Here is a 14045-nt window from a genome sequence, read left to right as displayed (position 1 = left end):
TCTTGACTATTATGAAAAGCTTTTTGACATTTCAAATTGTTACACACACATCCATACACACATAGACTTATACACATGCACAAACATATGCTTACATGCGTGCACATACACACACATACACACACATAAACACATACACACATACATGCATAGATTGAACTTTGGCAATGATTCTCTTGAAACAATTTGTTTTCCATTACAGTGCAATAGCAGTCAATGTTCACCAGAAAACGATGTAATATTTTGAAAAAGCTCAGGTAATTTGATAATTTGGCAAATTGAGATTGTTCTTCTTGCTATCTTGCTTATACTACTAAACACAGTTCGATTGTTATGAATGCGATAATTTATTTACATTAATTCAGTTAAGAATTACGACTAATAGCCATAATCATAATTTTGAAACAAATGAATGTCAAATTTATAAATCAAATTTAACAAAAGTTTTGACACTTACCTGACATTGCATTACTTTTATTTGGATTACTGATAGTAACCATGGCGATACCCGTATCATCTTCCTTCATGAGATCAATGGAACCTCCATTCATGGTTTTCAAGTTCAGTCTATGTTCGTTTTCATTGAAAGTGATTTGTTTAGCAAAGCTGATAGGGGCGTGTTCTTTGGAATGATCAATCCTTTGACTTGCCCTTGGTTCATTAAGGTGGATCCTTGGAAACTGCATTGACTCATAGTAGTACTTTCCACTACCATTACCATTACCATTACTCATGCAACGTATATGGTGGAATTTTCCACAAGATACAACCCTCCTTAACAACATTGTGGCTTGTAGTGGTTTTAATGATACATATAATATCTGTTGAAAAATAAAGATAGAAATTGGTAAATAATATATGTCTAAAGTCTTGTTTACTGCGTACTTCATGTTGGAAATGGTAAATTCTGGATACATAAATCTAGCAATCTATACAGCAATTTATGTGCTGTGCTGGACTACTGCTAATTTGGTAGGCAAGATACAATGCTAATATGATACAATGTTAGCAAGTCTACATGCCCTGGACCACTGCTAATTTGGTAGTCTAGATACAATGTTTAGTAGTCTATGTGTCCTTGACTACTGCTAATTTGGTAGTCTAGATACAATGTTTAGTAGTCTATGTGTTCTGGACCACTGCTAATTTGGTAGTCTACATACAATGTTTAGTAGTCTATGTGTCCTGGACTACTGCTAATTTGGTAGTCTAGATACAATGTTTAGTAGTCTATGTGTCCTGAACTACTGCTAATTTGGTAGTCTAGATACAATGTTTAGTAGTCTATGTGTCCGGGACTACTGCTAATTTGGTAGTCTAGATACAATGTTTAGTAGTCTATGTGTCCTGGACTACTGCTAATTTGGTAGTCTAGATACAATGTTTAGTAGTCTATGTGTCCTGGACTACTGCTAATTTGGTAGTCTAGATATAATGTTTAGTAGTCTATGTGCCCTGGACCACTGCTAATTTGGTAGTCTAGATACAATGTTTAGTAGTCTATGTGTCCTGGACTACTGCTAATTTGGTAGTCTAGATATAATGTTTAGTAGTCTATGTGCCCTGGACCACTGCTAATTTGGTAGTCTAGATATAATGTTTAGTAGTCTGTGTCCTGGACTACAGTTAATTTGGTAGTCTAGATGTACCCTGGACTACTGGTAGTACTGTTAGTTTGGTAGTCTAGATGTGCCCTGGACTACTGCTAAATCTAATAGTACCCTGTCTATTGACCTTTAAATCTGTGTAACAGGTATACATTTAATTTATTAGTAGAATTCAGTGTTTTATTTAAGGGCGGTAAGTAGGTAAAATCTACCGGGGTTCCCACATTATTTTACCGGGGTTCCCCACCAAAATTATGATACATTGCATGGGAAGCACTACCAGTTTTACCTCTTTCCCCCTTTCTGTTACCGGGGTTCCCAAACCTTAGCAAAAACAGTAGAAAAACTGCTTGACTCTTTGACTAGTTTTCATCATGAGCAGTCTTTTTCAATAAGTTTTCCATTAATTGACTGTGAGGGCGCTCTTGTTAGTCAATGTACATGTACAATAATGGACAAATATCCAACAATTGGCTGGAATATACTTCATTTGCATAATAACAAAGCAATCTATGTATCTATTTTCATCTTTCAATACATTTTGGTTACCTTATTATTGTAAACACACATGTCTGGACATGATCCACAATTTACAGTCTTATAGTATCATTCTCATTTTACATTTCATTCATATGGATTAGTGAAAACACTGATATTCACTGCATGTTACAGTTTCTGCTACCGTTTTGTCGCATTGTGCTCAAAGCCAGGACACCATACTTTAACTGCTGACATCACAGCATTGACAAACTCTACCTACTACAACAGGGAAATATTAAACAGCAGAGACTTGTATTACATTTCATGGCTTGATAAGATGAGTTTTATGGCCTTTTCATTTGTATATAGTATTTTGTTTACCAGATAACCAACTATATATAGAGCAGGTTGGTGTAGGTAGAGTGACATGATATCTCTTATACTCACCCTGCAAAGCAGTTAAAGCTAAATAGAGAGTACTGTATTGAAATAGTATCAAATAACTTCACTCTGTCATTGCAAGCACTGTATACAAATCAGTCAGTGCAGTAAGGTTGTATCTGCCTATAGAATTGCATATATCAGATACGACCTTACTGCACTGACACCACAAATATTGTGTGACATATACTTTCAACAATTCTAATGTTGGGTAGATCAATTACAAAGTGGTGAAGGAATTTAGCGGCACCTAGTTTTCAACGTGGCCACTGAGGTATCATATGACTGGATTTTAGTATAATTATTGCCCTGTAAATCGATGCCCAATTTAACTTTTATGTTTTTATGTTCTATTTTCATTGGTTGGATTTACCCAAAGTGAACTCCTTTAGCTACAACTTTCTATAGATTCAGTGTTTTGATAATGCCTAAAAAAATTGTTCCAATTATGCTAAATTTTAGAACACAATAAAGATGACAGAAAGGATCAATTTTGTCTTGTTTTGTGACGGAATAAAAAATGGTAAATACGAGAAAAGAAATATTGAGGAAATGGGTGGGGTAGGTAGATTTTTTTTTCTATATGTGAGTGTCTATTTCAGGTAGTTAGGCCTAAAAAAAAATTGTTTGTTTCTGGTCACCCGACCCCACCTAGATTTTCATGCCGACCCTAAACTTTTTTTTTTATGTATTTAAGAAAAAATAAATAAAATCGCGAAAATTGTGAAATCTCGCAAGAAAAAGTGGAATCGGAAACTGACATCTACTTAAAAAGACAATATAAAACTGTTCTTCCAATCTGTAATGGCTGTAGTCCAAACAAAAAATACATAAAATTTTCGGTCAATTTAATACTGGGGTTCAAAAACAGAGTTATGGTTGATTATATGGAAAACTATATGTCACTTCACCCCTTTCCCCTTTGTCTGTTACTGGGTTCTCAACTCATAACACTACTATATGATTGCTAATCTAACAGACTACCACCTTATACATTTGGTAGTCAATATACAATTTTAGAAATCTATTCATGCTAATTTTGAGCCTTGCAAATGTACTAGCATACTAGAGAGAACAAAGTGACATCATGGTCAAATGAAATACTTTTAACATGATTTTTAGTCTGAATGCAAACGTTGTCTCTAACTAAACCATGTCTGGTAAAAGTCCCTCAATCAGCACAGAAAGTTATTCATCCAATCAGTGAACCCCAACTGTTATAATGATGTGAACAACTTGTATAACACATAGCATCCTGCACTGGCAAATATACCATATTTGGAGATTACATAATTGCTTCAATAAACACTAACTTTATGAAGTTGAAGGTCTGTATTATTGGTTAATATCTAGTGATTAATTAATAAAGACATGATGTTAATGACTGTGTGGGTGGCTGTGGATGAATTTTAAATTGCATCTCATGCATCTCAGGACTTCTAGAGTAACAACTTTGACAATACTGTGCAGTGTGAGTGGAGATGCAAATTGCAATATACCGTATAGGGACTAGACCACATGATGTGTGGAACCTGCATGAAGGACGTCTGTGTAATGCATGTACAGTTTATAATACAATAAAATATCTCATCAAAGGGTGTATTTAAATGAGTAACATGAACAGCTGATGTCTGTAGTGAAGCACTTTCATGTAGATATATAGCTGGTTAAGTAAACACACCAAAGGTGCACCATTGAAAAAGAAAAGAAAAAGCAAATATTTGAATTTCAAATAAATTTTTCAAAACATTTTGTAGGTTATCTATGACATGAACTAAAATGTATATGTAAACTAAGGATGGTAAGATACAAAATATCTGAGCTATGTTATTTTTTTTTAATTTTATTCATTTCCAAGTTTTTAAAGAATACTTCAAACATTCCATGTCATGGCGATGTTAAATATTAATCTGAAAACTAAGATAATATGTACTTTTACAAAACCAGCCGATAAAAACTCATTAAGTATTAATTTTTGACAAACATGTAACTTGGCTGTTGTCAAAAACAGTATCAACATACAATCGGAATATGCAAATGTCAACTTTACTATTTACACACCGGTCAGCTGTTATTTCTCCCCTAATCTCCACAATGGGACAAATATACCCATAAATCTACATACAATATTGCTCACTCTGCAGAGACACTGAATTCTTGCAAACTGGCAATTTTTGTATTTGTAAAATCGCAGCAATTTGATTTTGATGGTTCACGATGGTGACAGATAACAATAGCACTTGAACTCTGAACGAAAGCCAGGGCAGTGGGAGTTCATCACAATGTCAAGGGCACTATGATGTTTTTGAACTGCCTTCGGAGGACAAATGTATTTTTAAATGGACGTGACTACAAATTATAATTGTTTACTTATTTACAAATTACATACAAAATCACAAATGCATATGTCAAAGATATGTCAAGAACATCATTGCGAATTCAAATTAAACTACCGCAAGAGAAATGTTGATAATTTCTCCTTTTATTAGTCATTCGATGACATTTTATCGTATCTGTAAATAGTATTTACTGATGTGAAATTCGATTGGTTGGATCAAAACAATTCTTATTTTGTGGGAAAATGCAGAAACCTGATTACATAATGTTATTTAAACGTTGTGTCAATTATTCCCTGTGGTGCCATGGGGTACTGGTACAGCGAGCGCGCCAACTCAATGACAATATCGGCAAAGTGATGCATGCACAACCAGCTGCATGTACGTAAAAGGTGCTTAGAATGTGCAATCTTTGCTTTTGACACGGTCAAAATACAATGATCTTAATCAAAAACAAGAACAGAGTTTCTTGCAGCTTAGTAAACATTGACAGTTATATGCATAAACAACAATCAGAACATAATACAATTTACATTGCTATATCACCTAAATCAGAGATTTGGGGTTGCAACTTGTATGTACCGTACGATATACCATCGCTAAAGAATACCTAGTTTCCCTTACCCGTAAATAAAACGGCAATGTTTCATCGTCTGTAATCTGCAAAACAATCAATTAGAACCACCAGACTTGCTGAGTAGGCATCGCACAAGGTGACAACATCCGCTCTGAGTGACGGAAATTTTGTTTGCAGAGTGTATTTATCCAAACTGATGACGAAACTTTACAGGAGACCCCTCCCACTTGCCATTGTTCGAAACGAAGGCTCATGAGGTTACATGGTGGTAAGGTCATGGGATGAGTCGTGGACTTATTTGCATTTATCGATTGATACCGACGTCACGCAGTGAAGTGAATTGGTACATTTTAGCTGCCTGTTCGTCGATATCTCTGACGTATGAAAATTGAAGATCAAATAAAGATTCAGTTTTAGATACTAAATTTCTATTTATAAATTCTAAAGTGATAAGATATCAACATATTAGGTTCAAAATATTCAAATATTCGAACTTTTTCATCTGTAAATAACAGACATCCTGTGACAGTCTAGCGTCTCTGTAACACCAGTTGTGATTGGTCAGACATAGGATCGTTCAATGAGAAAAATAAATGAGTTAGGTACATTCATATAGACTATTTAAATAACAGCTCAGAAGTTTGCTTCCTGAGAGAGGTTTTTCCTTCTCGGAGTAATATGTTTATGGGGTTGTCAAGCCAGAAAATACGTCTTTTTTAAGCAAGACCTTACCCCTGTAAGATCATTTCTGATTGGCTAGCAATTGAAAATTTCCCGCCATCTTGATTTGCGACAATAAAAGACGTGTGTTGCTGTTTGTACGTATCTGCTGTGTCAGCCATTCCGTTCGAAATTGTCTAAAGTAGTTGGTGGAATTTTCGTCTTGCAATATCAATAATGTGGAATCAAGGAGGAGGAGGTAAGTATCGGTGAAGTGCAGAAGGTTATATTTATTATTCCGATACAGATCATAAACTTCAAGATTATGTTTTTCTATTTCGTTCGCTTATCGTGGAACTCACGTACATCATCCATATTATGAGAGACTCGATCGCAGCATGTGAGTTTACTTCCATGATCGCAGCTACATATTAGCTGTGATATTACCATGAATAGTTCTTTAGCTCAAATTTCAGTTTGCATTCGATTTATACCATAGTTTACATGATATATACGGCGGGAGGGGGGGGGGTTGCAAAACACAGGAAGGACAAGTTGGACAGTAGGCAAACTCAAAATTCATTTCTCTGAATAAAATTGCTACTTCTTCCCCAAAAGCCATTTCACAAAAGTTCTACTGTAGGACTAGGAGGCTAGATGACACGAGTACATAGTGACTAAGTCAGATTTATTAGTTGTTATTGTTAACTTGTCAGTCAGAGATCCAAGTTGTCTCAAACTTTTAATCGAAAAAAAAATAGATACTAAAAAAAAAAAAAATAAAAATCATTTTTATATCTTTTTAAAAAAAAAATTCTATTTTGTCTTATACTTCATTTTTATTCAAAAACTAGTTTTACTACTAGTATTGTGAGGAAATTAGAGAACACCTTGAATTTTCTTGAAAAGTTTAATAGTAAACGTCCTCAACATGTTGACAATAACCATGGATGTATTAGTCTCACTCACTCACCATGCAATAACCAATAACTTACATTTTTGTAAATCATTCTTGCTTATTTTCTTATATATTTTCAAATCCCAAGGATTTGGAGGTGGTGGTTATGGTGAGTCTGGTGGTGGCTATGGCAACGAGGGAGCTGGTTTTATTAATTCACCAGGAGGTTTTGGGTCACCCATGCAAGCATCACAAGACAAATCAAAGGTAAACAACAATGCTGTAAACACAGACATCTTACAGTACTAAAACAGTCCTGTCGACAGACGTCTTCCGTGTACAACAGCCTTGCATGCAGACATCTTCCTGAAGTACTACAAGTCTTGTACAGACAAATTACAGTTATAAGATGTCTGTACAGGGCTGTTGTAGTACTGTCAAATGTCTGTACAAGACTTCTGTAGTACTCAGGAAGATGTCTGCATGCAAGGCTGTACTATGACATTCCTGGACACAAACATCTTAAAAGTACTACAACAGCCCTGTACAGACATCTAAAACAGTCCTGTACAGAAATCTTGTAGTTCAACAGCCCTGAACAGACATCTTGTAGTTCAACAGCCCTGAACAGACACCTTACAGTACTACAGCGCTGGACACAGGCATCTCACAGTACTGCAACAGACTGTACAGACATCTTATAGCACTACAACAGCCCTGCACACAGACATCTTACAGTACTGCAACAGCCTGTACAGACATCTTATAGCACTACAACAGCCCTGCACACAGACATCTTACAGTACTGCAACAGACTGTAGACATCTTATAGCACTACAACAGCCTGTACAGAGATCTTATAGTACAACAGCCCTGCACACAGACATCTTACAGTACTGCAACAGCCTGTACAGACATCTTATAGCAGTACAACAGCCCTGCACACAGACATCTTACAGTACTGCAGCAGCCTGTACAGACATCTTATAGCACTACAACAGCCCTGCACACAGACATCTTACAGTACTGCAGCAGCCTGTACAGAGATCTTATAGTACTACAACAGCCCTGCACACAGACACACTGACATGCACACATCTTGCGGTCCTGGGCCGTCCATACCTTGATCCGTTCTTTAATCATTAAAGACCAGAAATCTGAAATAAAACATTGAGGGCATAGTCATGATAAAATCTTTGAATGTATGAAATGAACAGTGAGGTTTTAAAATGACATATTTACAATGTTACAGTTATTGTTAATGATTACTTTGTTGTAGGGTCGTCGTAGTCAGAACATGATGCCAGTCACAGTGGCTGAATTAATCAAATTACCAGATGAAGATTTCAAAGTTGGAGATGTTGAAGTTAATATGGTAAAGGATTCATTCTATTATTTGGTATTTCACAAACTTCATGAACAATGTCAGGATCGAGTATTTATGTCTTAACTTCTTGAGAAGTGGCGGAGATAAAAGTTAATACAGTATTGGTAAAGAAGTTTGTATCATGACTCCATGAATCAAGTTGTGTGTAACTTTCTCTCTAAAATGCATATTATATTTTCACTCGGTGACAATAGTTGGTTTAGTTAGAGGAGTACAGAAAGCACCAACTAATATATCATGTATATTATATTTTCACTAGGTGACAATAGTTTGGCTTAGTCAGAGGAGTACAGAAAGCACCAACTAATATATCATGTATATTATATTTTCACTAGTTGACAATAGTTGGTCAAGTCAGAGGAGTACAGAAAGCACCAACTAATACATCATGTATATTATATTTTCACTAGGTGACAATAGTTTGGCTTAGTCAGAGGAGTACAGAAAGCACCAACTAATATATCATGTATATTATATTTTCACTAGTTGACAATAGTTGGTCAAGTCAGAGGAGTACAGAAAGCACCAACTAATACATCATGTATATTATATTTTCACCAGGTGACAATAGTTGGTCTAGTCAGAGGAGTACAGGAGGCACCAACTAATATCTTGTATAAAGTAGATGACATGACAGGACCTCCTATTGATGTCAGACAGTGGATTGACACTGATGTAAGTCTTGTTTTACTAGGCTAGTGTAGATTCCTAATATAAAGAGTAAACTTTTACAGTTGTTATGAATGCAAAATAACCTTCAATTTTTGGTATTCTTGACATACTGCACACAAGTCTGGTTGAACACGTGTGAACAAAAAATATTGGTTTTATACCCTGGTCATTCTATGTCACAACAACTTGTATCTTAATCATTAGTTTTATTTATTACTGTTGATTACAAGCCAGTCAGTCTAACAACCATGACCACTACAACACTCGTTTTGTATCCTCCTTCAACTTTAACTCTGTTTATTTATATATTTACAGGAAAATGATGCAGACTCTGACAGATTACGACCTATTCCAGAAAATACCTATGTCAGGGTCATAGGTCAACTCCGTACATTTGGCGGCAAACGAAACATAAGCGCTTTTAAAGTGCGTGCATTAACAGATTTAAATGAATTAACCATGCATCTATTGGAAGTTGTACACTCGCATATGTATATACAGAAAGCACAGAATGCAACCAGTACGGTAAGTCAAACTTGTGTTACTGTGTGTAAGTCTGGGGACATCTAAGTCAGAGGCTTGGCATCAAACTTGTGTTATATCCTGTAAGTCTATAGACATCTCGTTTCAGAAAAGACATTCCAGTTGCAGCTAGTGCAGCTTTAAAGTCTCCCCCCCCCCCCCCCAACAAAAAAAGGCACTGGTTTAGAACCTTGGTTATTTTAACTACTTGCTATCCCTAAAACAAGCATTACTATGGAACCCAAGTAGAATGACTTTGAAACCCATATTTATTTGAGGAGAACATCACAACCAAGTTTTATTCATACCTGCTGAAAATAATGCGAATGCCAAGGTATAGATTTAATGTGGCAATCCTCATTTGGCAGGTAGGTTGTAGTCGTCAAGTCCCTAGCTAATACACAGTAGACTTATGACTGATACACAGTAGACTGATGCAAATGTCAGTTGTTTAGGTAGGATAGATGCAATGTGAATGCTTTAAATCATATATGCTTAAAGAGGCTGCAATGGACTGTATGCTCCCCAGGGAGTTGAGGAAGTATACAGGGCTGTTGTGCCGCTATAGATCTGTGCCAGGGGTAATAATTGTAAAGGGCTTTGAGCAGAGTGGAAAGCGCTATATAAAAAACCAACCACCCTTTATATATATATACATATTTTACCATATTTGCTTGACTACCATTCAACTATTCAAACATAATTGATAGGTATTCCTACTGAAGGGACTGCATGTTATTCCTTCAAGGGAATCAATCTGCCAAAGTGTCTGGGTGCAGTCAGAGTTATTGCACCATTACATACAAGTTAGGGCAAGGAAAGTGTGATATTGCAATTATTCTATCCACTACCACTCACTACTAAATCAATCAATCAGTCAATCAAATTTCTATAGCACCGATTTCCAGAGCAATGTTCTGTTCAGTAGTGCTGAATGGCTAAAGCACACCATAGGCTTTGGTCTACAAATAAGTCTTCAGTTCAAAATAATCCAGACTGGAGGCTTGGTGAATGCCAAGTGGCAAAGAGTTCCATAGTTTGGAGGCTGCATATGAAAATGAATAACCTCCATAGGTGACTTGTCTGTAAGTTGTTGCAAGCAGATTCTTGTTTGTAGAACGTAGAGTGTGACTCGGTGTGTATGGCTTGAGAAGGTCGCAAATGTACACTGGAGTTAAACCGAGAAAAGCTTTATATGTTACTGGTAAAATTTTAGTTAACCATAGAGGATTGATTTTCCTTTACAGAGTATGAATGGAATGGGTAATGGAATGCCAGCACAAATGAATCCAGCAAACCAGGGTGGATACAGTGGAGCACAGCCTACCATGGGACTTAGTAATGTACAAAGACAGGTATGGTTACCAAATAAAGGGATTTTACATCTTGTTGCAGATCTCGTGAGATATGCAGATATGCCTAACAACATCAATTGTCAAACATGTGATCGTGGTCAAGTTTTCACCGTAGCCATGTGTGATGATGTTGAGAACAATAGTGTTGCTAAGTATTTGACACTTTCAGCTTGACAACCCTCACGTGTGGTTTCTATGAATGCAATGGCACACATGGGATCTCCTCTGTTCTCGCGAGATCTGCCATGAGATGAAACAGCTTAGTACAATACCGATTACAATGCAAACTACAATACTGATTATGATTACAATTTCATTTGGTACATTGCAAATGACAATGCAAATTATGATGCCAATTGCAGTGCTGATTACAATGAAACATGAGAATTCTGATAATGACAACAATTATGATGACAATTACAATACCAATGGCAGAGTATGTTGACATGGTCAGTGAAATGGTTGATACAATTTAGAATTGAGTACTCAACAATACTAGCACAAAATGGTTTGAAACTGAGTTGAGGTTAACAGATCTCGGGATATTTATACCAAGTACATCATGGCAATTGTCTTCATTACTTGTGTGTCATACCAAAAATAAATATTTCAAATCTGGTTTTGTTAACAGGTGCAGCAAATCATACAGAGTTGTAATGATGAAGCTGGTGTTAGCATAGATGTTATATCCCAACAGTTAAGAGGCTTGTCAAAGGATGCTATCAGGTTAGTACTGAGCATAGAAATTCATGTCCCAGCTTCATCAGCAACCAGAGATGCTATCAGGTTATAGAAATTCAGACCTGTGACACACCTTTCATACACTTTCATGTATACAGGCATGTACATACAGGTACTACATGTATGTCATGTCAAGATGACAGACCTTGTTACACACCTGTGTATGTGTAAATGTATTAGCAGTGTACCCACAATAATATCTACATGAAGGTAGTCACACCTCTGTTGACACCTAGCCTGTACTAACAGCTGTATTACGACCCTGTGTTGTTGTAACTGACACAGACCAGAACCAAAGAATGTTGCAGGGTGTGCATAGGATCTGTTACAAGGGCAAACACAAACTTGTATCAAAGAATATTACAGGGTATGTATAGTACCTGTTACAGTGGCAAAAATGTATTTGATGTGTGTCATTCTAATGCCCTAGGTCTGTTTGTATTGCAGGAATTCCATTGAGTTTTTGAGCAACGAAGGCCATATCTATTCCACTATTGATGATGACCATTACAAGTCTACAGACAGTTAGACAGTGTCTATTCTATTCTGCTATACTACTTCTAAGATAGACAGTAACATCAACAACCATACCACTAGATATTTACAGTCAGACAATAACTACTTACTGAACATGAGATTATATCACAATTTACAAACATCTTCACTCTATTTCATTATATAGAGTCTGATATACATTTGTAGACACTTATCTAAGGCCAAATAAAAAAGGTTATTTGGTTTCGATTAACCAACCCCACCTAGTTTTTCACGCCGACCCTAAACTTATTTTTTTACATATTCGAGAAAAAACATAGAAAATTGCGAAAATTGTGAAGTCTCGCAAGAAATAGTGGATGCGGAAACTGACATCAACTGAAAAAGACAATATAAAACTGTTCTTCCATTCTGTAATGGCTGTACATCTAATAAGAAGAAGCCAATAACACACAGACCATATGAAAATAACAGAAAAAAATAACTACCTGAACTAGATACTCACATGTGAAAAAAAAATTAAAAAATAAAATTAAAAATTACCTACCCCCACCTATTTTAAAATTGAATGTAATCAGAACCACACAATATTTTATTTTTACGCCTAAGCTTGGTAACCACCATTAGTCTATAAACTGGTAGACTGTCTATTCAACTATAGATTCACTACTACTGGTAGTCTATGAACTGATAGACTGTCAAAACAGAAAAACAACAACACATTGCTAATTAATGTCATGTAAAATTCACTTTTCTGTTGATTCATTTTCTGTTTGTACCTAAATCTACTACACTGGTAAAATATAAACGTAAAAATCTAAAGTCTGGTTGTCTTAAGAAATATATGCAGTTATTCTGAAGATGTTTCAATGGTCTTTCCTTTTACAAAAGTATAAAACACTGCCTTCTGCGGAAAACTAATGTTTCTTCTAAGTCTACCAACAAACCTACCCGCACCGGGACGGCAACTAAGTGCCTAACCAGTAATCTTATACAAATACATCCCACAACAATATCAGTGTGTATTTCAAATCATTGTTACATGTGTTATGAATCACTGCCAACAGTTTAACATCAAGTCAGGTTATTTTACTGTTAGAGCCCTGTCATTGAAATTATTTTCTTCAGCCAGTATTTGGTTTATATCTGTTCTCAACTGTAAGTAGTGTTTTCTTGCATTACTTTGATGTCAATAAACATTTGACAATGTTTACTATTTAATTTGTGTGTGTGTGATGTCATTTGATTCTTATGGTGTCTTGCTCTCAGTATACCTTTTACAAAACATGTTATAGATAACTTAAGTCCGATGACATTAAAATCCAAGTAAGAAAACATACACCCAAAATAGAAATTATCCCAATTAATATATACCTCTATCTACAATGAGGCTAGACTGAAGATATTACCTTATTATTACATCAGAAAATATTAAAATCAGCGACAACAATAAATCTCTATGATATTGAAATCTGGGAATTAAAAAATTGAATTAGGCAATATGCATGTGTGTGTGTGTGTGTGTGTCACTGCTGTCTTTTGGTGAGTTGGTCATAACATCAGGGAGCCCTGGAACCGTGTTACAAATACATATAGAAACAACCAAAGTATGTGTGGGTAAATGAAATATTTTATACTCCAGGATATTTTATATATATATGTATTTACAGGCCTGTATACTATTGAAATAATATACTATGTTTCTATATATACTATCTATACAAACACCACATTTGTATATAATGTATATATAGAAACTATATAGCATACAGGCCTGTAAATACATGTACACATGTCTATATAGTTATCTGTGAGTTTAATACAATGATACTTCATTTACTCTTGCATATTTTGTTTGTTTTTTATTTATCTAT

The 14045-nt window shown here is 35.6% G+C and overlaps 2 protein-coding genes across 3 annotated transcripts in view; one reads left to right on the top strand and one right to left on the bottom strand.

The window, feature by feature from the left end:
* LOC144445526 (ethylmalonyl-CoA decarboxylase-like) overlaps positions 1 to 5598 on the bottom strand; it is a 91957-nt gene extending 86359 nt beyond the window's left edge. For both annotated transcript variants that reach the window (XR_013481913.1, XM_078135115.1), the window contains exons 1-2: positions 5489 to 5598; positions 458 to 821 (exon numbers count right to left, since the gene is read on the bottom strand). Coding sequence is in view for 1 of the 2 variants with exons in the window: in XM_078135115.1 (XP_077991241.1) it covers positions 458 to 785 (328 nt within the window). In the remaining variant the exon portion in view is untranslated. The remainder of the gene's footprint in view (positions 1 to 457; positions 822 to 5488) is intronic.
* A 603-nt stretch (positions 5599 to 6201) lies between these two features.
* LOC144445725 (replication protein A 32 kDa subunit-like) lies at positions 6202 to 13288 on the top strand. Its single transcript, XM_078135368.1, has 8 exons — positions 6202 to 6360; positions 7148 to 7266; positions 8279 to 8374; positions 8948 to 9061; positions 9374 to 9583; positions 10828 to 10935; positions 11567 to 11661; positions 12124 to 13288. Exons 1-8 carry the CDS (start codon positions 6339 to 6341, stop codon positions 12203 to 12205), a joined length of 846 nt encoding a protein of 281 aa, XP_077991494.1. The 5' UTR covers positions 6202 to 6338; the 3' UTR covers positions 12206 to 13288.
* The last annotated feature ends 757 nt before the right edge of the window (positions 13289 to 14045 follow it).

This window comes from Glandiceps talaboti, chromosome 14 (assembly GCF_964340395.1).
Source record: "Glandiceps talaboti chromosome 14, keGlaTala1.1, whole genome shotgun sequence".
In the NCBI taxonomy this organism is placed as follows: Eukaryota; Metazoa; Hemichordata; class Enteropneusta; family Spengelidae; genus Glandiceps; species Glandiceps talaboti.
The sequence above is the reverse complement of the archived record's forward strand: the minus strand, read 5'-3'. Positions and strand labels throughout refer to the sequence as shown.

Coding starts and splice junctions, on each gene's coding strand:
- LOC144445725 (XM_078135368.1), top strand. CDS start 6,339: ATGTGGAATCAAGGAGGAGGAG. Junction 8,375..8,947: donor GAGATGTTGAAGTTAATATG/GTAAAGGATTCA, acceptor TATTTTCACCAG/GTGACAATAGTTGGTCTAGT. Junction 10,936..11,566: donor TTAGTAATGTACAAAGACAG/GTATGGTTACCA, acceptor TTTTGTTAACAG/GTGCAGCAAATCATACAGAG.